The sequence below is a fragment of the Anguilla rostrata genome, chromosome 16, assembly GCF_018555375.3.
Source record: "Anguilla rostrata isolate EN2019 chromosome 16, ASM1855537v3, whole genome shotgun sequence".
In the NCBI taxonomy this organism is placed as follows: domain Eukaryota; kingdom Metazoa; phylum Chordata; class Actinopteri; order Anguilliformes; family Anguillidae; genus Anguilla; species Anguilla rostrata.
The window spans coordinates 34,071,018-34,093,620 of NC_057948.1; the positions used below are offsets into that span (position 1 = coordinate 34,071,018).

Consider the following 22,603-nt stretch of genomic DNA (forward strand, 5'->3'; position numbering starts at 1 on the left):
ATGACTTTGGGGTCGACTTGTGAACTCTGGGAAGCTTGTCTTTCACAATCCTCCTGCCCTGGGGAGGGAGGGGGGGGGACACACGTCTTATAGCCAAAAGAAAGAAAACTGCACAAGACAATAACTTGCTTTCTCTTCGGCTAAAACGTAGGGATTTCCAACTGAGTCCAGCCATGTTTCGAATTATTTCACATTCCTTCCGTGGGCTAGACTTGCCTCCTGGTCTGAGAACAAGGAAGGGGGAGGGGGGGGGGTTAGGTGGAGGGGGGGGGGGGGCTGTCTTACCGATTTGAATTTGCATGCCATCGCCGTGGCGTTTAGAACTAAAGAGAGGACATTTAGAATCGGCTCCCACTGAAGCCTTTGGAAAGCTTGACTTATGTCTGAATTGCAGATGAGACTTTTATGTTTTTTGTTTTGTTTTGTCATGTTTTCCCCCCAGCGGATTGAAGGGTTCTCACAGCAAAAAAAAAAAAAAAAGAGGGGGGAAAGAAAAAAAAACACAAAACAAAAAAAACAAAAAACAGCGTATTTCTCTCTCAGAAAGACCGCGGAGAGAAACGTTACTCCCATCTTTCAGAAGAGCTGGCCATGTCTAATTGTCTCTCTGAAAATGAATGGAGTTTTTGTAGATGGGGGAGAAAAGGACTCCTGCTGATATAAAAGCCATCAAAGTCCCCCCCCCCCCGTCCCCCCCCCCCCGTTTCGGCTCGGACTCAATGGAATAGAAAATAGCGGAAAATATCGGAGACTTGCGATGTGAATCATGGACGAGCATCCTCCAGGGCGAGATTCAGAAATCTGCCGGACGTCTTTGTGACCCATTTTTTATTTATTAATTAATATTTGCTGTCCTTATTTTCTGTCTTGAGCAGGTAACAAATGTTTTGCCATTCATGCGGAGTGCTGCTGCCCAAAATGAACAATTTGCTTCTTCTTTGGGAATGCGGGTGTGTCGTGGGGTGGGGGCACGGTTGATTCCTTCAGCCACTTTTTTGTTTGTTTGTTTGTTTTGTTTTGTTTTGTTTTATTTTTGTCTCCCTGCAAACGTGTGTGTTCTTATGATCTCGGGGGAGCCTGCTGCGTTTGAACACGGAAAACTGGTCTCAGCAGCCGGAGTGCTCTGGAGAACACAGAACGAGCCTCTGCTTCTGGTAAACATGCATTCATCCAGCCACTCCCCCTTCCTCCTCCACCAATGAAAACAAGCATCCCCTCCTGACTCCACCCCCTCCTAACCTGGCCCTGCCCCTCACTTCTTATCCCCAACCACTGACACCGCCCCTCCCCCTGCTGGCCTTTTCTCTCTTCTCCCCTGGCCCCGCCCCTCCGCTCTTCAGACCCCGCCCACCCCCCAGCTCAGACCCCTCCTCCCTTCCGCAGCTGGGGCAGAGAGAGTTAGCGCGGCTGGGGCTGGGGAGCTGGCCAGCTGCACGGCTCTAATCCTCTGTTGCGCTGTGGAGGGGAGTTAAGTTTGTGGAAATGTCGGGGCGCACACAGAACAGGGCTCCACACTGAGAGCATTAGTCCTACCTGGATTAGAGCTGGGGGAGGGAGGGGGGGAGGGGGAGAGCGTGCGAGGGAGTGAGCGCAAACAAACGCCAAAATCTTCCCCCAGCCGCCAAACGGTCAGGGACTCCCTGACCCGCCCACGCTCCCATACCGGTGTGGCTAAAACTCCCCCCCCAAATCCTGTTGTACACGTGTAATGCCTTTAAAAGCACCGCAGCGATGAAGTCTTATTGCGCCCCCCGTTTTTGGCCGCCACCTCACTTCCTGTACCAGCGAGGCCTGAGGCGCCGCAGGAAATGGAAGCAGGGAGACTGCGCCGTCCGGTGAAAGTTGTGATCGCGTGCGTGCCCACGCCCCACGCCCCACACCTCAAAACACGCTACAGAACCGCCACAAACCCCCGCGCCTCGTAAAAACGCGAACGCCACAAACCTCACACTGCGCAAACCTTTCTCCTCGTGGGTGGATTTACTGCGTGTGCTGCTGCTGGGGTTAGGAGCAGGCCTGTTGGGTAATGTAGTGTGTCATATTCAGCCCCCGATACACAAATACTACAAATCTGGAGTGGAAAAAGAAGAAAATGCAAATTCTGAGGAAAAGAATCCCTGCGTGTCCCGCGATCCGCTGCCCCCCCCCCTCCCTAATTGGAGGAGCGATACGGAGGTAATTAAGGCCGGTGTGGAGCGTGTTTACATTCCAGCGCCGAGGGAGGGGTGGGGGGGGGGTGACTCCGCCCCCGTGTGCAGAAACGCGTGTGCAGGGTTGGGGGGCTGGGAGGTTGGGGGGGGCCGGGGGTGGGCCATGCAGAGCAGAGCTAGGGGACCGGAGCGGTGAAAACACACTCAGGCATGCGCTGCGTTTCGGTTTAAACCCCCCCTCATGCCCCCCCCGGGTCTCAGCGGGGTTCCTCGGCCGGTGCCAGCAGGATTTCGGGAACGCCGCGTGAAAGCCGAAACCTCCCGGACCGACGTGGCAATTCCCAGACCGGGAACGCTCACATGGACTTTCAGGATTGGGAGGAGGTGGTGGGGGGTGGAGGTTCCGCTAGCACCCCCTCTTCCCCAACCATGATCGTTTCTCCTGCTGATGGTGGGGGGATGAGGTAGGGGGCAGGGGGGGCAGGGGGTGTAAGGGGGGCTCCTAAAGCAGCCCGTGGTCCCATCAGATCATCCTGAGGTGCAGCTCAAGCTCTTAACACACATTCAGCAGCACCATCTGCAGCCTCCGTTACTGGCAGAACTGTGGATTCAGAAATGTCAGTCATGCGTGTGTTTGTACGAGTGTGTTTGTGTGTGTAATGTAATACACACTACATGGCCACAAGTATGTGGACACATCTCATGCAAAATTATGGCCATTAGTATGGAGTTGGTCCACCCTTTGCCACTATACCAACCTCCACTGATCAGTGAAGGCTTTATACTAGATGTTGGAGCATTTGCTGCACTGATTGGGCGATTAGGCCTGGCTCCCAGTTGCCTTTCAAATTGATCCCAAATGTGTTGGATGTGTTGGTTGAGGTCAGGGCTCTGTGCAGACCAGTCAAGTTCTTCCACACCGTTCTCAACAAAACCATTTCTATATGGATCTCGCTGTGTGATCGGGGGCATTGTCGTACTGATGAAACAGGAAAGGACCTTCCCCCAAACTGTTGCAGCAAAGTTGGCAGCACAGACAGCCTCATCTAGAATATCATTGCATTGAGATTTGCCTTCGTTAGAACTAAGGGGCCTAGCCCAAACCATGAAAAACAGCCCCAGACCAAGAAGTGTCCAGACACTTTTGGTCATGTAGAGTGTATGATTATATTATGTTAGGGCAGTGCCGAAGCAGTAGCTCGGGAAGCTATTCAGGTTTGGTTCCACCAATCAGGTTGATCGGCTTAGCCGGGCTTTGTCTCGTACAAACGCCCCCGTGATGTGCGTTGCTGCCGTGGAAACGTTGCACGCTCGCGCCATTGGGTGGGGGGGGGGGGGTCCTCGGGTCAACTCCCCCCGCCACTCTCCGGCACCTGACAGGTAATCGGAGTTAGCGGCTGGAGCGTTTAGTCTCGCCCGTATAGCGCCCTGTCCCGCTCGTACAGCTTCGCGGTACTCCCGCGTCTCCATCTGTTAGCCGCCACCGCTAGCTCACGCCACGGCAGCGGGAGGGAAGCCGCCGGCCTGGGTTGTTGTTTTTTTTTTGGTGGGGTGGGATGGGGTGGGATTGGGGGGGGGGGTTTGACACCCTGTAGATTTGCCTCGTCCTTCGCCCCGCGCGCCACAGCGTGTCGCCAAGCGAAAGGGCGTTGGAGTCGTGCGACAGCGCGCTAGCTGAGTTTTTTAAGTTTAGGTTGTTTTTTTTCCTTTCTTTCCCCCCCCTCCCTGCTCTAATGGAAGGAAGTGAGCTGCCCCGCCAGCTGTAGGAAGCGGGGGGAACTGTATTACCGAAATAAATCAAATCGCCCTGGCAGGCCCCCCCCCCCCCCCCGCCGCACCGCACAGGAAGTGCTCAGAACGGGGAGCGAGGTCTCGATGCATGCGCAGGAAGTGCTTGTTTTAAGAGCTCCTTCAGCGGGAACAATACCCCGCATTAATCCGCCTGTCACTCACGGGCCTGCCGGAGGAACCCGCGCTCTCCCCCGAAGACCGTCCTCCGCCCACCAGCCGCTGATGTGAATTAGAGAATCAGTGTCCCTGTGCTCTTAAAGATTTATTAATGTGTGTTTTTTTTGGTTTAGGGGAGGGGGGAGGGAGGTTCTTATGGAAGCAGATGGACATGAATCATTTTAATTCTCCCAAGTTAAAACTGCAACTCCTGAAAAGTCCCTGATCTCATATCAGTCACCGGCTGCTGCGGTTCGCTCTGGGGTTCCCTAGAACTTTATTTCTCCACTGCGGGGGAGTGGCAGTGATGACCTCGTCTGTATTCATGAACACCAAAAAAAAATTTTAAAAAAAGAAGTGTTTTAAAGAAGTTCCTGTAACTGGAGAAAGAAAGAGAGTAAAGGTTAGAGAGTGACAGGGAGAAGGATAGAGAGAGAGAGAGAGAGTGAGAGTGAGAGAGAGGGAGGGGTGGAGAGAGTGTGTGTCCGAGAGAGGGGGAGAGGGAGGGGAGAGAGAGTGTATGTCAGAGGGAGAGATACAGAGAGAGGAGAGGGGCGAAAGGGAGAGAGAGAGAGAGAGAGAGAGCTGTTGACTTGGGCTCCCCTGATGTTGCAGGCCTCTGCCCCCCCCCTCCCCCCCACCACACATTTGCGTATTTTACATTTTATTTCCTCCCGTTAAATGAGATGTTGTCCTGCAGCTGGCACCGGCGCGGTGGGAAACGCGTCCGCTCCAGTCGCATGTTTTCGCTGTTCGGAATTCGAGAGGCTCGGAGATTCGGTAGAAATAATCACCGCCCTTTCAGAAACGAACCTGGAACCCAAGAAACGCCACCTGACACCCCTCCCCCCCCCCCCTTCATCCGTTTCGTAAGATGGGAACATGCTTTGGCCCTGCTCTGCATTGACCTTTATTATGCCGTCCTTGAACATGGTGCAGAATTGGATTGTCTGCTTTTGAGCCAACAAATATTTGAAAACATCCCGTCTAACGGTGGTGATAGTTCAAGTCCTTTTTTTTTGGCTTGGTGTAATCAGCATTGTTTGACTTCACACTGAAAGGAGACAGACCTAATGTTTCTGACACGGCTCTCTCACAGCAGTGGGTTGATGAGAGCCAAAATGGCTGCTGATTTAATGTAATGCTGTTTCCCTCCAGTCCCGGTTTCACTCGAGTATGTGACAGGGGCCACTGGGAGCGTGGCCTCTCGATGTTCAATCACTAAACGTTGACAAAAACAGTTTTGTCCATGTTTGCAGTTTTGTGTGTGCTTGTGTGGTGTATGTGCGTTTGTGCAGGACCACCATCGAGGGCGGGGGGAGGGGGACGGGGACATGGTATGTTGTTCCCGGACCCTGGAGGACGGTGGGGAGGGGGGGGGCCCAATGGTGTGTGAACTTGTGGTAAATAATTTTGTCCTGGGCCACAGAATTTCACCCAGCAGTCCTGTGTATGCGTGTCAGAGGAGGGGGGGAGTCACAATCCCTTCAGCAGAAGGCTCAGATCCCTGTCCCCCCTGTCTGACTCAGTGGCGCCCCCTGTTGCCCCCAGGTGATAAACGTGGACGGCACGGACAGGAGGGTGCTGCTGGAGGACAAGCTGCCGCACATCTTCGGCTTCACACTGCTGGGGGACTACATCTACTGGACCGACTGGCAGAGGCGGAGCATCGAGCGCGTGCACAAGACCACGGCCACCCGCGAGATCATCATCGACCAGCTGCCCGACCTCATGGGCCTCAAGGCCACCCGGGTCACCGCCGCGCTCGGTAAGGGCTGCCCCATCTCCTGCCCGAACAAAAATCCCGTCGGGGGGGGGTTCATCCTCAGCGTCACTCCAGTGGAATGTTTAAGATCTGAAACTCATTTGCACACATTTTATTTTCTCCCTTTCGAAAGTGGAAACTTGAAAGTGGAAGGGTTATAATCGGGATTCCTGGTACTATAAAAACACGTATTATTTAATTAAGTGTTATGCTTGGAATCCATTATGATTGGGTGGTAAACGTAAGATCTTCATTTTTGTCAACAAGGTCTTACGACTTAAACTACCGTCGACCCTAGTAAGGGATTTTCAAAGCAGGTTCTTTTTTCGTGTTCGTATTGTGAATGTTTTTTTTCTTCTGATTTTAAAAGCAGAAAGAGTTCGTTCATTCTCGTGGATAATAGGGTGATTTGAAAGTGCGTAAATGGGGATTTGAGGAAAGTCTGGTTCCGTTCATTGAGTCTTATACAAGCGTTCAGGAATCGCTTCAAAGGTTTGCAAGCGACTGGAAAAAGATGGAAAATTTCAACCAGTAAAACGGTGGGGAGAGAAAAAAACCGCAAGTCCCAGCATGCCTCAGTAAGCCTGCCTCTGTGTACCCTGTCCAGGCCTGGGTCAGACTCTTATTTGAAACGGTTTAATGCTTTTTATCGTGGAAAGATGCCGGTACACCCCTTGCAAATCCCTCAGCGTTTTCAACCAAACGTTTTCAACCGAAACGTACAAATTCCATCGTGAAGAATAATAATTTTTTTTTCTGGAAAATAAGTGTAAATAGATCTTTTCTTTTAAAATTGTCAGTAATCTGCTGGGATTGCCCAAGTGTACATGGGTTCCATCCATTATCTGCCAGGTTATACCCACTTATTCCTGGTCAGGGTCGCAGGTGGTGCTGGAGCCCTGTCCCAGCATGCATTGGGAGAGAGGCAGGAATACACCCTGGGGCAGGTCGGCAACCCATCACAGGTGTCGATAGGATCCGAAACATTGCACTTACCTGAGCCAGGTCTTACCTGAGCCAGGTCTGCAGGGTACACAGTAATCATTGCTGCTCTGAGGCACTTCTCGTTTGTGCTGTAGTGTTCATACAGGAAGTCCTGCCACCTCTATTCTTCAGCACAGTGTGTGGATGGGCACTATGGGTACGAATCGTTTCGTAGCTGGTTAGGAAGGAGGAAGCCTGCTGTTAAAACCCACCCCCTCCTGTACTCCCCCCTCTCCCTCCCTCCCCCCAAGGTACCAATAGCTGTGGGTACGACCGTTTCTTAGTTGGTTAGGAAGGAGGGAACCTGCTGTTAAAACCCGCCCCTGCCCCCCCCCAGGTACAAACGGCTGCGCGGAGGACAACGGCGGCTGCAGCCACCTGTGCTTCCAGCGTCCGCAGGGCCCGCGGTGCGCCTGCCCCATGGGCCTGGAGCTGCTGAGCGACCTGCGGCGCTGCGTGGTGCCCGAGGCCTTCCTGCTCTTCACCAACCGCGCCGACATCCGCCGCATCTCGCTGGGCACCCACGGCAACCACGTGGCCATCCCGCTCGCCGGCGTCAAGGAGGCCTCCGCCCTCGACTTCGACGTGCTGGAGAACCGCATCTACTGGACCGACGTCAGCACCAAGGTGCGCGCGGCAGGGCGTCGCCGGGGAAACGGCCGGTCAGAGCGTCGCCGGGGGGAAACGGCCAGTCAGAGCGTCGCCGGGGAAACGGCCAGTCAGAGCGTCGCCGGGGAAACGGCCAGTCTGTAGTGCCGGGGAAACGGCCAGTCAGAGCGTCGCCGGGGAAACGGCCAGTCAGAGCGTCGCCGGGGAAACGGCCAGTCAGAGCGTCACCGGGGGGAAACAGCCAGTCAGTAGTGCCGGGGAAACAGCCAGTCAGTAGTGCGGGGGAAACAGCCAGTCAGTAGTGCGGGGGAAACAGCCAGTCAGTAGTGCCAGGGAAACAGCCAGTCAGTAGTGCTGGGGAAACAGCCAGTCAGTAGTGCTGGGGAAACAGCCAGTCAGTAGTGCGGGGGAAACAGCCAGTCAGTAGTGCCAGGGAAACAGCCAGTCAGTAGTGCGGGGGAAACAGCCAGTCAGTAGTGCGGGGGAAACAGCCAGTCAGTAGTGCTGGGGAAACAGCCAGTCAGTAGTGCGGGGGAAACGGCCAGTCAGTAGTGCCAGGGAAACAGCCAGTCAGTAGTGCCGGGGAAACAGCCAGTCAGTAGTGCCGGGGAAACAGCCAGTCAGTAGTGCCGGGGAAACAGCCAGTCAGTAGTCCCGGGGAAACAGCCAGTCAGTAGTGCCGGGGAAACGGCCAATCAGAGCGCGCCGTGCACGCATGCATGCGATGATTTGTCCATTCCTGGTTTTCTCATTTAATTTCAAATAAAGCATTTGATCCAGGTCCGACACTATGAGGTGAAGTTGAATCAACAGAAATTTGGTGTGCTTGTGAAACCAGGAAGCGTTCAGGCGGTTTTTAGCGCTGAAATGGGCTCCATGGCGACCAGCTGAGTTGAGTATGGCATTGAAGGGGATTCTGGGAAGGCAGGATTTGGCAAGCCCCATTCAGTCTACATACCAGGAAGTTATCCTGGTTTTCTCATATCCCCATGTGTCTTGTTGTTTCAGGGATGTGGTTGTTCCTGATTTGAATAATCGATTTCATTTTATTTTATTTTTCTGAAAAATCAACATTTTCCCAATTTATCTAGAGAAGTCAGGAAATATTAACGTCTTTGCTGTTATGTATGCAATCGTGTCTGACACCAGTTTTCCCCCTCTGGGATAACAGCTGATTGGTTGATTCAATGACATGACTGTGTCATGGCCTTTTTCGGAAAAACCATTAAGACTCGAGAATCTAAAGTATTTATTGGGCTGCGGAAAGAAGCAAATACGGAAAAAATGCAAACAAAAGGCACAGTCATGGGTGAGAGTTAGATTAGTCAGGCATTCCTGGCGTAAGTATGTGCACATAGAAGTGTCTCACCCACTGATAATGTGGGATAATATCATAAACTAGGCTTGTTGGAAGGGTTCGGGGAATTATTGGGAAGTTGGGTTTGCCAAATCCAAGTTCTAATGAAAACATGAATGAAATTGTGGGAGGAAAAGAATTGTGATTAAACATGCATGCATTGCGTGTTTCTCACAGCTGTTTCCATTGCTGCTAGATTGCTGGTGTACGAGAGTCTTAAGATTCTGTGTCTGCGCAGAACATTATTTCTTGTGAAGAAGCAAGTTGTTCTGGCTGCACTGTGAGGATGGAAGGTTTAAGATGGCGTACTGTGCATTTTATCTGCCTGGGGGATACTCAGACCCTTAGCTGTAGATTAGAGATTCATCTGGTTTTGTGGTTTCCTTTCGATCAGTAGGCAGTTTAGACCTGGAAAACAATGTGTGTGAACTTCAGTCAGCCGCTCACATAAAGCATCTAAGTGCTGAAATGGGCCAAAAACCCTCAAATGTGCTCCCCAAGGACTGGAACCTCTGTTGTTGAGATTTAGAGCAAGGCTGGTTCCTGTGTCTCACCATGAACTCTTCTCTCCTCCCTTTTCCTTTCTCCTCCTCTCCTCTTCTTCCTCTCCTTTTTCTCCCCTCCCCCTCCCCTCCCCTCCTCTCATACCCTCCCCTTCCCTCTCCTCTCTCCTCCCCTCTCCTCCCTCCCCCTCTCCCCTCCTCCTCCTCCTCCTGCGCAGACGATAAGCAGAGCCTTCATGAATGGCAGCTCGGTGGAGCATGTGATCGAGTTCGGGCTGGACTACCCAGAGGGCATGGCGGTGGACTGGATGGGGCGGAACGTGTACTGGGCCGACACCGGAACCAACCGGATCGAGGTGGCGCGCCTGGACGGGCAGTACCGCCAGGTTCTGGTGTGCAAGGACCTGGACAACCCCCGCTCTCTCGCCCTGGACCCTGCCAAGGGGTACGAGCCGACGCCTCACTGAAGAATGCCAGGACTGTGTGATTTTTTTTTTTAGGGAACTGTAACTCAGAGGTTGCGGGTTCGATTCCCAGGTTCCTGATATTCCATCAGCCAGAGATGGAGGCATAAGCGCAGAAGAGCTTTTTCGCTATTTGATAGCCAATAGCAGGAGAGAATGCTTCAGAGTGTCGCCCAATACAAGTCACCTCATTTGAACATTAGGATCTAAAAATCAGCAGAACATTGTAGGAACAATTTGGAGATCTAGAAGCCCTGCTGCATCCGACCCGGATCAAATACAGTCGTGTAAATAACTTAAAATAAAGCCTTTGATCCAGGTCTGACCCTTTTGGGGCGAAGTGAACCGGCAGAAGTTTTGGTGTGCTTGTGAAACCAGGAAGTGGTGCCTGAGGAGCGTTCAGGTGGTGTTGGCGCTGAAATGGGCTCCATGGCGACCAGCCGAGCTGAGTGTATATTTTTAGCGATCCGTCAGCGCGGCGCGGTGAGAAGCTGTCCTCGGAGCTGATTGGCCGTGCGGAGCGGCGTGCTCAGGCATGCGCGTGCCTGGCGGGCGGCGGCGGTAGCGTGTGGCTTCGCCGATGAGGTCACGTCCGAGGTCCTCTGCGCTCGCGGGGGGGGGGGGCGGCGGCGGCGCGGGGGGCAAATTTGCGCCTGGAAGGCCTGTTTCCCTCGCTCTACGGGACGAGCCCGGGAGCTTCTGGGAATTCTGTTTTTTTTTTTTTTGTAGGAAGGTAGAAATTATACTCCTGCACTGTCATTAGTGTCTAAAGAGTGAAACTCCTGTGGCTTTAAATTTAAATTTGAGTCTGTCCTGTGCTGCCTCCATGCCCTCTAAATTCTACATGTCCTGCACCCTGTAGCTATTCCTGGTACCCTCTAGCTATGCCCTGTACCCTGTAGCTGTGTCCTAATGCTCCTTCTGTACCCTTAGTGTATGTACTTGCTGTGCCCTTACCGTACCCATGTAGCTGTACGCTGTAGCTACATCCTGCACCCTGTAACTGTACCATGTACCATATAGCTCTACCCTGTACCCTGTGGTTGTACCCTTTAGCAATACCCTACATCCTGTAGCTGTACCCTCTGCCCTGTACCCGTCCCATACTGATGCTGACCGGCTGTCCTGCAGCTACATGTACTGGACGGAGTGGGGGGGGAAGCCGCGGATCGCGCGCGCCCACATGGACGGCAGCAACATGGTGACCCTGGTGGAGAAGGTGGGCCGCGCCAACGGCCTCACCATCGACTACATCGACCAGCGGCTCTACTGGACCGACCTGGACACCTGCATGATCGAGTCCTCCAACATGCTGGGTGAGCCCCACGGCTCCTGTTCCTACTGCCGCCATTTTGGCTCAGACTCTTACCCTGACCCTAACCCGCCGCTCCCGTTCTTATAGCCGCCATTCTGGCTCAGACTCTTATCCTGACCCTTACCCGCCGCTCCTGTTTCTCATAGCCGCCATTTTGGCTCAGACTCTTATCCTGACCCTAACCCGCCGCTCCCGTTCTTACAGCTGCCATTTTGGCTCAGACCCTATACCGTGTATTTGCTGATCAGTAAAATCTTTCCTTCCTGAAATCTCTATTAAGTTGCATTTCTCATGATTTGTATCTCACTGGAGCGATAATTACTTTGCAATACTTTCACCCTGTGAACACCAGTATAATTTCTGCATATTCATATTTTGATCAGCATTTAAAACGCCAGTCTTTTCTCGCTTGATATAAATTTTGGATCACAGTGTGTTTTATTGAAAATTCTCCAAGTTGTGTAGGAGTGCTAATTACAGTGTAAGAGAGCGAAATATTTTGAATAATTGTTGAACTCCGGCCTGTCACGCAGTAATGACGACAGTAGTGGTAACATGAGTCTACACCCCCCCCCCCCCCATTCCCCATTTCAGGACTGCAGAGGGAGACCATAGCGGACGACCTCCCGCACCCCTTCGGGCTGACGCAGTACCGCGACTACATCTACTGGACGGACTGGAACCTGCGCAGCATCGAGCGCGCGGACAAGCGCACGGGCCAGAACCGCACGGTGATCCAGGGCCACCTGGACTACGTGATGGACATCCTGGTGTTCCACTCCTCGCGCCAGGAGGGCTGGAACGACTGCTCCCAGGGCAACGGGCAGTGCCAGCACCTGTGCCTGGCCTCGCCCGACGGCCCGCGCTGCCGCTGCGCCTCCCACTACACGCTGGACGCCAACGGCAGGAACTGCAGCTGTGAGTGCCCGGGGGGGCGAGGCTTAGAGGGGAGGGGCGGGGCTTAGTTGGGAGGGGCGGGACTTAGTGGGGCGGGGCGGGGCTAGGGGTAGGGCGGGTCATGGGTCAGAATGGGGTGGGGCCTGGGATGGGGCAAGACTTAGAGGCGTAGGGTCATGGGGTGGAGGGGGTTAGAATGGGGGCAGGGCTTAGATGGGTAGGGTCACAGGGTGGTGGGGGTCAGGATTCGAAATGGGATGGGGCCTTAGAGGAGTAGGGTCACGGGGCGGGGTGGGTCAGAATGGGACGGGCCTATGTGGTTTTGGGTGGGGCTTGGCCGGGCAGGGCTCAGGTTCTGAGCTCCTGCGGGGGTGTATTTATTGATCAGTGAGTGTGTATCGAAACAGAAAGAGATTCTTTGCAGTTGATCTAATCCTGGCTCTCGGAGAACAGCAGGGAGTGCTGCTTGGCACATTAAAATCAGTTACTAATTCAGACTATGGAATCCAGGTGAGATCAGATAGGTGTGCAATAAACCACTTTGTTCAATCAGTTTAGGATGAGATTAGGGAAGAAGCTGCTGACCCTGTGGGTGTGGGTGTGGGTGTGGGTGTGGGTGTGGGTGCCCTCCCCCCCATCCCCCCCCATTTTACACGTTTCCAGTTTTTGGCGGAGCGTGTGTGGAGCCGTTTCCATGGCGCTGTTTTCCTGTGTTTACTCCCAGCACCAGGGACCTCTCTGGGTGCCCGATCGTGTGCCTGATCTTTGGCCAAAAAAGCACCTGAGATTGTAAACATGGAATCATTAATCACTCACTCACTCACTCACGGTTAGGGTTGGGCCAACCAGGCCTACCAGAAAATCTGCCCTTTTTTTTCTTTTTCTTTTCCTTTTTCCCCCTCCTTTAATCTGCCACGACTTAGTGGCTTTGCAGTAGCGGAGGGTAAGGTTTCAGGTGCTGGGCCCTGATTGGTCCAAAGCTCCAGGTGAAAAGCAGCAGGGGGTGTGGCTTTTCCTGACCTCACACCCACACAGAGGACCAGGGAAAGGAGAGAGGGAGAGAGAGGGAGGGAGGGAGAGAGAGAGAGAAGAGAGGTTGAGAGAGACGGTTGTCACCTGAGCCCCTGGCTGTGAACTCCCCACTGCTTAGAGGAAAAAAAAAAAACTGAAAAGAACTTCTCTCCTGCCTCCTCCCTTTGTGCAGGAGGTGATGGATGTTTTGTGTGCGTGAGAGAGAGAGGGAGAGAGAGAGAGAGAGGAGAGGAGAGTGAGAGGGAGAGGAGGGAGGGAGGGAGAGAGGAGGGAGGGAGAAGAGGAGGAGGGAGGGAGGGAGGGAGGAGGAGGGAGAGAGGAGATGAGAAGAGAGATTGAGAGGGGAGAGGGAGAGAGAGAGGAGAGAGGAGGAGAGAGAGGGGAGAGAGAGAGAGGAGAGGAGAGGGAGAGAGAGAGAGGGGGAGGAGGGAGGGAGGAAGAGAGAGGAGGAGAGAGGGAGGAGAGAGGGAGAGGAGGGAGGGAGAGAGAGGGAGGAGAGAGGAGAGGGAGAGAGGAGAGAGCAAGAAGAGAGAGGAGAGAGGAGAGAGGAGGAGAGAGAGAGGAGAGAGGAGAGAGGGAGGAGAGGAGGAGCGAGAGGAGAGAGTGAGAGAGGGAGAGAGTGAGAGAGAGAGGGAGGGAGAGAGAAGGAGAGAGTGAGAGAGAGGGAGAGAGAGAGAGGGAGAGAGGGGTGAGTCACTGCGTTTTATAAGCAGCCTGGCGAAGGTGTGCTGTGTTTTTGGGACCCAGGTCTCTGGCTGACTGCCGCGGGCTACAGAAGGCATCGAAACACATGGAGGAAGAAAAGAACATAAACTTTCTTCTTTTTTTTCTCCTCTTCTTTTTTCCTCCCATTGAAGTGCGCGGCCTGCCGCTAACGTGCGTAACGAGCGGGATGGCGGGGATTTGGCCTTCAGGGGGCACTTTTTTTCCGGAACGTTCTCAGGTGTATTTTTCTCGAGTTTTGGCAGGAGATGAAGGGCGCTGTCCTCCCTGCGTCAGACTTTCCCCTCCGTTCCCTCATCCCTCTCTCTCCCCCTCTCCCTCTCTCCCTGTCTCCCCGGGCCCGAAACGAGGCCCAGCTGAGTTATGTGAGCGGGAGGGTCACAGCATCAAACGCAGCCCCCCCGCTAGAGTAGGTATGCAGGCGCTGCAGAGAAACAGGTGGGGTCTGTGCGTGGGGATCTGGCCATGTGATGAGCTGAAGATCTTCAAGGGGAAAAGTGTAGACGTGGAAGTGGCCACATTTTTTATTTTACCCCCAGTTTTCACTGCGCCTTTTCTCTGTGGAGTTGTGTAATTAACCTCTCTCTCTTTGTCCCTCTGTCCATCTTCTGATCGAGCTCCATGTCTCTTCCTCTCTGCCCTTTGTTCCCTCTGTCCTCTCCCCTTCCTTCTCTCTCTCTCTTTGCCCCTCTCCCTCCCCCTTTCCTCTCTCTCTCTCTCTCTCTGCCCCTCCCTCTCTCTCTCCCCCTCCCTCCCTCCCTCCCTCTCTCCCCTTTCCTCTCTCTCTCTCTCTCTGCCCCCTCCCTCCCTCCCCTCCCCCCTCCTCCCTCCCTCCCTCCCCCCTCCCTCCCCCCTCCCTCCCCCCTCTCTACCCCCCCCACCCCCCCAGCTCCCTCCAGTTTCCTCCTGTTCAGTCAGAAGGGCTCGATCAGCCGCATGGTGCTGGGGGAGCAGAGCCCGGACATCATCCTGCCCATCCACGTGCAGCGGAACGTGCGGGCCGTGACCTATGACCCCGTGGAGCGGCTGGTGTACTGGGTGGACGGGAAGCAGAACATCCGGAGGGCGCGGGACGACGGCTCGCAGGTGCGCGGTCTTAAAAAACAGGGGGGGGCTTTCCTGACGCAGGGGGTCCCAAAATCTGTGAGCCCAAGAACCCACTTAATGAGCCAATGCATTTCTGTGAACTTCATTCAAATGTAAAATAATGACATAGTGTTTAATGATGTTTTTTTTTTTTTTTTATGCATGTGAAAACACCTGGCTGTGCTCTGTTGTTGTTGAAGTTTGTGCAATACACGCACTGTGTTAACATGGGGGAACATTTTCTTTTTTGTTTTTACGTGTTGGGCCCACCTAAAACCCTCCCTCACCTCCCCACTGGAGTCCCAGTCCTGGAAGTACAGCCGCCCGAGGGCTCCATGGGGCGTGCCAAAATCATGATTGCAAACACTTGCGTATTGTAATATTAATGCGATGCGTCGTAAATAAAGCCGTTAAAAGTCAACCTCAACCTGAGTAACCTTCTCACGGTGTGACATTATTACGATGCTGCTTTGATATCTGGCGAATAACCTGAAGCATCGCAAGCGCTGGTTGTGTTGCATTTCTTAGGGAGTTTCCACTGCTGTTCCGAATGTCAGCTTGTTTTAACTAGGCCCTAGAAGTGAAAAGGTGTCTGCGCATACGGTGTGCACATACCATCTGCGCATATCGTCTGTGCATACAGTCTGCAAATACCGTCTGTGCATACCATTTGCGCATACAGTCTGCAAATACCGTCTGCCCATACCTTCTGTGCATCCAGTCTGGACATACCGTCTGCGCATACGCAGCATAACTCCCCTCTCTCTGCGCAGTCCTCCGTGGTGGTGTCCACCATCCCGGCCACCATACAGTCTGCGCATACCGTCTGCGCATACTGTCTGCGCATACGCGGTATAACTCCTCCCTCTCTCTCTCTGCGCAGTCCTCCGTGGTGGTCTCCACCGCCCCGGGCCACTATACAGTCTGCACATACGCGGTATAACTCCTCCCTTTCTCTCTGCGCAGTCCTCCGTGGTGGTCTCCACCACCCCCGGCCACTATACCGGCTGCGCATACTGTCTGCGCATACGCGGTATAACTCCTCCCTCTCTCCCTGCGCAGTCCTCTGTGGTGGTCTCCACCGCCCCGGGCCACCAGCAGAGCCTCGACAGGCAGCCGCACGACCTGAGCCTGGACCCCTACAGCCGCACGGTGTTCTGGACCTGCGAGGCGACCAACACCATCAACCTGCACCGCCTGGACTCGCACTCCGTGGGCGTGGTGCTGCGCGACGACCACGACAAGCCGCGCGCCATCGTGGTCAACGCCGAGAGAGGGTGAGGATGAGGAGGAAGGGGTGGGGTGGGGGAGAGGGGTGGGGGAGGATGAGGAAGGGGTGAGGAAGGTGGTGGAGTGGGGTGGGCGTGAGGTGAGGATGGGGTGAGGAAGGTGGTGGGAGTGGGGTGGCGTGAGGATGAGGATGGGGGTGAGGAAGGTGGTGGGAGTGGGGGTGGGCGTGAGGATGAGGAAGGGGTGAGGAAGGTGGTGGGAGTGGGGTCGTGAGGATGAGAAGGGGGTGGGAAGGTGGTGGGAGTGGGGGTGGGCGTGAGGATGAGGAAGGGGGTGAGGAAGGTGGTGGGAGTGGGGGTGGGCGTGAGGATGAGGAAGGGGATGTATTTGGGAGCCGTGTAGTTGGCAGTGAAATTCCTGCAGAGAAATTTAAATGGAAAACGTCTACTTTTGCCCGTATTCAGAACAGTCTCATAGTTGTGCCGTTGTGGTTATGCTAACGCGAGGAGTGTTTTACTATCCTTACTGACACCCAAAGTATTTCCGAGCTCTTTTGCTTGTGTTCATGTCGCGAGGCCGATGTGACGAGACGAGCCGCATCGCGGAGAGCTTTGGCTGAACTCACGGAGCTGGAAGTGACAGCACAGGCCGCTCGCCGTGTGCAGCTTCTGAGTCACACAAGCTGCAGGGAATACTACTCCACGTACAATTCCTCCATGTCTGCTTCTGTGTGTACATCAATAAATCTCCCTCTCTCTCTGTAAACACACACACACACACACACACACACACACACACACACACACACACACACACACACACACACACGCCACACACACACACACACACACACGCACACACACACACACACACACGCACACACACACGCACACGCCCACACACACACACGCACACACACTCTCTAAGATACATATTTATATACAGAGGAGTTTTATTTTTAGGTCGGGCAGCTCCGGAGATTGGCGGTGCTCCCAGATGGTAATTGGCGGGTGTTGGGGTGTTAAGCGATGTGGCGGTTGGCGATTTGGCGGTTGGAGGGGTGGGGGGGTGGGGGTGGGGGGGTGGAGGAGGTGGAGGTGAAGTTTATTTTTCTTGATAGGGGTAGGAGCCACTCCCTGGCTCTGCCCCGGCTCTGGAACACTGCCGAACACTCTGGAACACTGCTGAACACTGCGGAACACTGCTGAACACTGCTGAACACTCCGGAACACCAGCGGTTCCCTTCCCCCAGCATGTGCGGACCAGACGGGCGTCTGTGACTACTCTCTGCCGTTCTCGCTCGCGGTGGGGAGTGCGGTCGGGGCGGGGGGGTGACAGGGGTGGGGGGTTTGGCTGTCTCCTCTGTAATCGGGTGCCTGCTGTCAACGCCTCTGCCATTCCTCTGCTCGGCTCTATATTTAGCCTGCCTGGAGAGGCAGGGGCGGGGCCGGGGCGGGGCTAGGGGGCGGAGACTTCTCGCACAGTGTGAGCAAGAGAGAAGCAAAATCAACCAGCAAATTAGATTTTTTTTTTTTAGGACAGTGATTCTTATAGCATGTATGTGTGTATGATATTTGTTTGTATGTTTTTCTTGTATGTGTTGTATATGTGTGTGTGTGTGTGTGTGTTTTTGTATGTATTGTGTGTGTGTAAGTTTATAAATGAATAGGGTCACAAGGGGGACCCTGTCGGACCTGTGAGATTATTCTGGGTGTGTGCACATTTTAGATATTTTCCCCTAAAACCCCTTTTCCTGTCCCACAGGTACATGTACTTCACCACGGTGCAGGAGCGCTCGGCCAAAATCGAGGGGGCGTCCCTGGACGGGACGGAGCGCGAGTCGCTCTTCACCACCGGCCTGATCCGGCCCGTCGCCCTGGCGCTGGACAACAAGCTGGGCAAGCTGTTCTGGGTGGACGCCGACCTGAAGCGCATCGAGGGCAGCGACCTCTCCGGTGAGCTCCGCCCCCCCAATGGCCCTGTCGCTACGGCAACAGCTCCACCTGCCACCCTTCCGACCTGTTCTGTTAAACTGTGTTTATTATGTACAGAGTGGCCTAAGGGGAGGTCTCTTCAAGGGTCACTCTTTTACCGTGGTGGGGTACATTTTTTTGGTCTATGACTCCGTATCAGAGAGCAGTTTTTTTTTGTTTTTTTTTTGGTCTGGTGGTCAGCCTTTCCCCCCCAGATTTGTAAGGATGGGAGACTCTGGACGAACCTGCGAACGGAAGTTGCCGGTCAATATATTTTCCAGGCTTTTTCAGCTTCATTGGACTGGACAGCGTAGAGAAGCTGGAGAGCAAGAGAGTGAAAGACGTGCGACGGCCAGATTCAAACCGCCGATGTCGCCTCTCACAGCGAGCGTGTTGAGAGTGCTCTACAGGCTACGCCACGGGACATCCCAGAAGTCATAGTCCCTGACGCGGTTCATCGGATGTTCCTCGGTAGTCGTAGCGCCCAACGTTAGTGACGGCAGCCCTTGTCCCGCACCCACGGGTGGCACGTGCCCACTCAACACTGACACTCCCTTCTGCTGAGGAGCCAGTTGCTGCATTATCTCCTCTATCATCCACCCCCTCCACGCGAGCCGTCACGCCCCTCCACGCCGAGCCAGTCACCCCCCCACCCCCACGCCCAGCCAGCCGGTCGCCGCCCTCAGACCTTAGCGGCGAAAGTGGCGGTAATTACCGCCCAGTAATTCCCCGCCCGCTGGGAGATTTCGAGCCCCGTTCTCCATTTACGCTGCTTTGATCTGCACGCTCCTTTCTGGAGTCATCACAGCTCCAGGAGGCTCTCCAGAGGCCCCCCCGCTAACCCCCGCCCCAACGTTACTGTCCTCACGTTTGTTAATTTCACCGCTTGTTTGTTGGTTTAGATCCTGATTAAATAGTTTGGAGTTTTTTTTCCCCCCAGTTGCATTTCCCCTACTCAGAAGATTTGAAAAGCGGTGCTCATCCACGCCCAATGGACCCTTGCCCAGTGTCCAGAGTGTTCCAGAACCTTCTGGATGCGTTTGTCTGTTTCTTTAGTTTGTTTTTTGTTTTTTTTGGGGGGGGGGGGGTGTGGGGGGTGGCTTTGTTGCTGATTTGGGCTTGAGCTCCCTCTCGATGTGGGCTTACTGCTTCTGATCTGACATGGGCCTGCTTGCATTACCGCACACTAAAGCACACGTCCGCCATTTCCAAGGAGATCAGTCCGGTTTCCAGAATAAACAGTCAAATGAGAGACGGGTGGAGGATGAAGTATGGAGTTGTGACATTTTATGGAGAGAGAGAGAGGGAGAGAGAGAGAGAGGGGGGGGAAAAGGGGTAGAGAGTGCTGGAGAGGGAGGAAGAGAATGAGGTGAAAGATTAGGGGTGGAGAACAGAAGAGTGAATGAGATGAGAGACAAGAGAGGAGAGGAATTTGTCAGAGAAGTGAGTGAGAGAGAAAGGAGCTACAGACAGGACAGAAAAATGAAGGGATGAGGGGTGAGGAGGAGAGGAGGCTGAATAGAGATCCACAGCCGAGCTGAAAGAATGGCACCGGGCTCTTCTGCCTGAAAGAGAGAGATTAGAGAGCACTGAAGCCTGATGTCACTCTCTCGCTAAAGCCTGCCGTCGCCCTCTCGCCAAAGTGCGATTTCGCCAGTCGCCAAATCACACTGTCGCCTGCTTGCCAAAGCGTGATGTCACCCACTTGCCAAAGCGTGATGTCGCTCTCTCGCCAGAGCGTTCTGGCCCCTGTTCATCCATCACCCTTGCTCCGCCCCCAACCGCCTGTCACTCCACACAGAGCCCCGCCCTGATGTCTGCCACTCAAAAGCATGGCCCCACCCCCTCACCCTGTTCTGCGGGGTAAGGGAGTCGAGCAGTGGGGGGTTCACCTCCTGGTGAACATTTTTGGTGCTGCTGGAAAGGCTGTTGACAAGGGTGCCTCCATCTCTCCCGATTCCCTTCGTTTCTTTTTCTTTTCCCTTTCATTTCGGGTGTCTTTATTTTTCTAATCAACGGCTGAACGTGGCGGTGTTGCCCCCTGCTCCTGGCGACCGCTCGGTTGCTACGGCGCCCCTCTTTGATGTGAGCCCCCCCCCCCGTGTGATTAATGAGGTGCGCGTCACGACCGCGAGCGCGATGCGACCGCACGCTCCCAGAGTCATCGAGCGACGTGCCCAGGGACACACCGCTCACACCCCCCCCCCCACCCCACCCCCCCTGCCCTATTACCTGATCAAAGCCTCTCAGGATCTGGTGGGGAGGGAAGGGCGATGGGTAATCTTTTGTTATCTTGGGCGGGGGGTGAAATTAGCTCTCTTCTTCCTGATTATGTTGCGGTGCAGTACAGTAGCGGGTAGAACTGGGGAACACGTGCGAACCAGTCGCTCTGGCAACAAGACGGGTTCTGAACACTGTACACTGTGCGCATGGGATCTCAGCCTCTGAGACAATACTCTTTCAGCTGAAGGTCTTTATGAATGGGTGAAAAGAGTGTGATGAACAGACCCTCTACGAAAACACCAACCAAAGAATTTAGTCGAACGCATCAAGAAAGAGGACTGATTCGACGGCATCCACGATTCAGCCCTTACGACCACAGGTTCATCCCCTATTACATTACAGGCATTTAGCTGAGGCTCTTATGCAGAGCGACTAACACAGCTTTTACGTAGCATTTCCATATTGCATCCATTTTTACAGCTGGATATATACTGAAGCATTGCTGGTTAAGAGCCTTGCACAAGGGTACAACGGCTGTGTCTAACCCTGGAATCGAACCTGTGACCTTTAGGTTGCAAGCCCTTGTGCCGTGGTTCAGCTCTTAAGACCACAGTTCAGCCGTTATGACCACAGCCCACGGTGCAGCCCAAACCCAGGAAACACAGGAAGCCCGTTCATCCCACCTCCTGTAATTGCTACTGATCCATGCTACTGATCAAAAACAGACCACAACAATCATTTCACAACTACCGTTTCTGACTCACTGCACGTGGTGACAAGCGTACGGTCTTACGAGTCTCGAATACCATTGTGTACAAGTGCTCCTCCTGGGGTCCTGCGATGCAGATCCTCGTGTGAAGATCTGAGCTGCTTGATCTGTCTGCAGAGATCATACCAGCTTCTGTTCTCAGTGAATTCGTGACCCCGCCCATTTATGTGATCCGTGTTTGTTTCTGCTAGTCATTAGTCACAGCTGCGGACCGCATGTGTCCCGGGTGAGAGTGTTTTATTGGGCCTGATGCAGGACTGGTGTGGGTGTGCACTGTTTTAGAAAATCAAGCCAGGATAAACACCACTGGGCCCTGCCAAGGAATGACGTCCAAGCACACCTGACCTATGAGGACGTGACCTGTGCTAACCAGGCCCGCCCTCCCTCTCTCTCTCCTCTCTCTCTCAGGAGCCAATCGGATCACGCTGCAGGACTCGAACATCCTGCAGCCCATGGGGCTGACGGTGCTGGGGGAGCACCTGTACTGGATCGACCGGCAGCAGCAGATGATCGAGCGCGTGGACAAGACGACGGGCGAGCGGCGAACGCGCATCCAGGGCCGCATCGTCCACCTGACCAGCATCCACGCCGTGGAGGACCTGGACCCCGAAGAACTGGGTACGACCCCCCCATAAACCCCCCCCCATTTACCGCACGTTTGTCTCACATTCAGGCGCTTTGCAGACGCTCGTATTGAGAGAAACTTACAGCTAGCATTTCTTCCCCCAAAAAATCAATTTCTACACTCAGTTCCCTTTTCCTAACCACTTAATTCCATTATATTCATTTAGAGAGGCTTTTATCCAGGTGTGACTTACAGTGAACGAGAACTCTAGGAGGCCTGTTGGGTGGCTCATCCTGTTAAGGCTCTGTTCCAGTGCATGCATGGGCCCCATGATCTGGTATCTGATTGGACACTGTCCTGACGGGCTCCACGGTCTGGTATCGGATTAGCCTCTGTTATCGTGGGCCCCATGGTCTGGTATTAAATCTGTACTATGCCAGTGTTGACCTGCCAGCAACCCTATAAACAAAAAAATTATATGTATATATTTTTAATTTTCTGTAAAAAGCATTTTGTAGCATTTTTCAATGGCAGCAGCAACTGACTTTTTAACCACCCTCACCTCCTTTAGCATCACATCCCTGTTCTCGTGACAACGGAGGCTGCTCTCACATCTGCATCGCCAAGGGCGACGGGACGCCGCGTTGCTCCTGCCCCATGCACCTGGTCCTGCTGCAGAACCTGCTCACCTGTGGAGGTAGCCAATCGCATCCCTTTCTGTGTTACACCCAAGCATGCTCTCGTCTGACAGCTAATGATGTCATAATGCTCTGCTGTGTTCAGCAATGATTCTATGCTCTGTCTGTGTTACAGAAGTGATTCATAATGCTCTCTTGCCTGTGTTACAGTAGTGATTCCATAATGCTCTCTTGCCTGTGTTACAGTAGAGTGATTCCATAATGCTCTGTTGCCTGTGTTATGTGAGTGATTCATAGCTCTTGCCTGTTACAGTAGAGTGATTCCATAATGCTCTGTTGCCTGTGTTACAGTAGAGTGATTCCATAATTCTCT

At 53.8% G+C, this 22,603-nt stretch overlaps 1 protein-coding gene across 1 annotated transcript in view; it reads left to right on the forward strand.

Moving 5' to 3' along the window:
• lrp5 (low density lipoprotein receptor-related protein 5) overlaps window positions 1-22,603 on the forward strand; it is an 83,778-nt gene that overhangs the window by 51,846 nt on the left and 9,329 nt on the right. Inside the window, exons 10-19 of the mRNA XM_064311964.1 lie at window positions 5,649-5,865; window positions 7,184-7,473; window positions 9,534-9,760; window positions 10,911-11,095; window positions 11,689-12,012; window positions 14,636-14,832; window positions 15,895-16,109; window positions 17,827-18,017; window positions 21,436-21,645; window positions 22,164-22,289. Coding sequence (XP_064168034.1) covers window positions 5,649-5,865; window positions 7,184-7,473; window positions 9,534-9,760; window positions 10,911-11,095; window positions 11,689-12,012; window positions 14,636-14,832; window positions 15,895-16,109; window positions 17,827-18,017; window positions 21,436-21,645; window positions 22,164-22,289 — 2,182 coding nt within the window. The remainder of the gene's footprint in view (window positions 1-5,648; window positions 5,866-7,183; window positions 7,474-9,533; window positions 9,761-10,910; window positions 11,096-11,688; window positions 12,013-14,635; window positions 14,833-15,894; window positions 16,110-17,826; window positions 18,018-21,435; window positions 21,646-22,163; window positions 22,290-22,603) is intronic.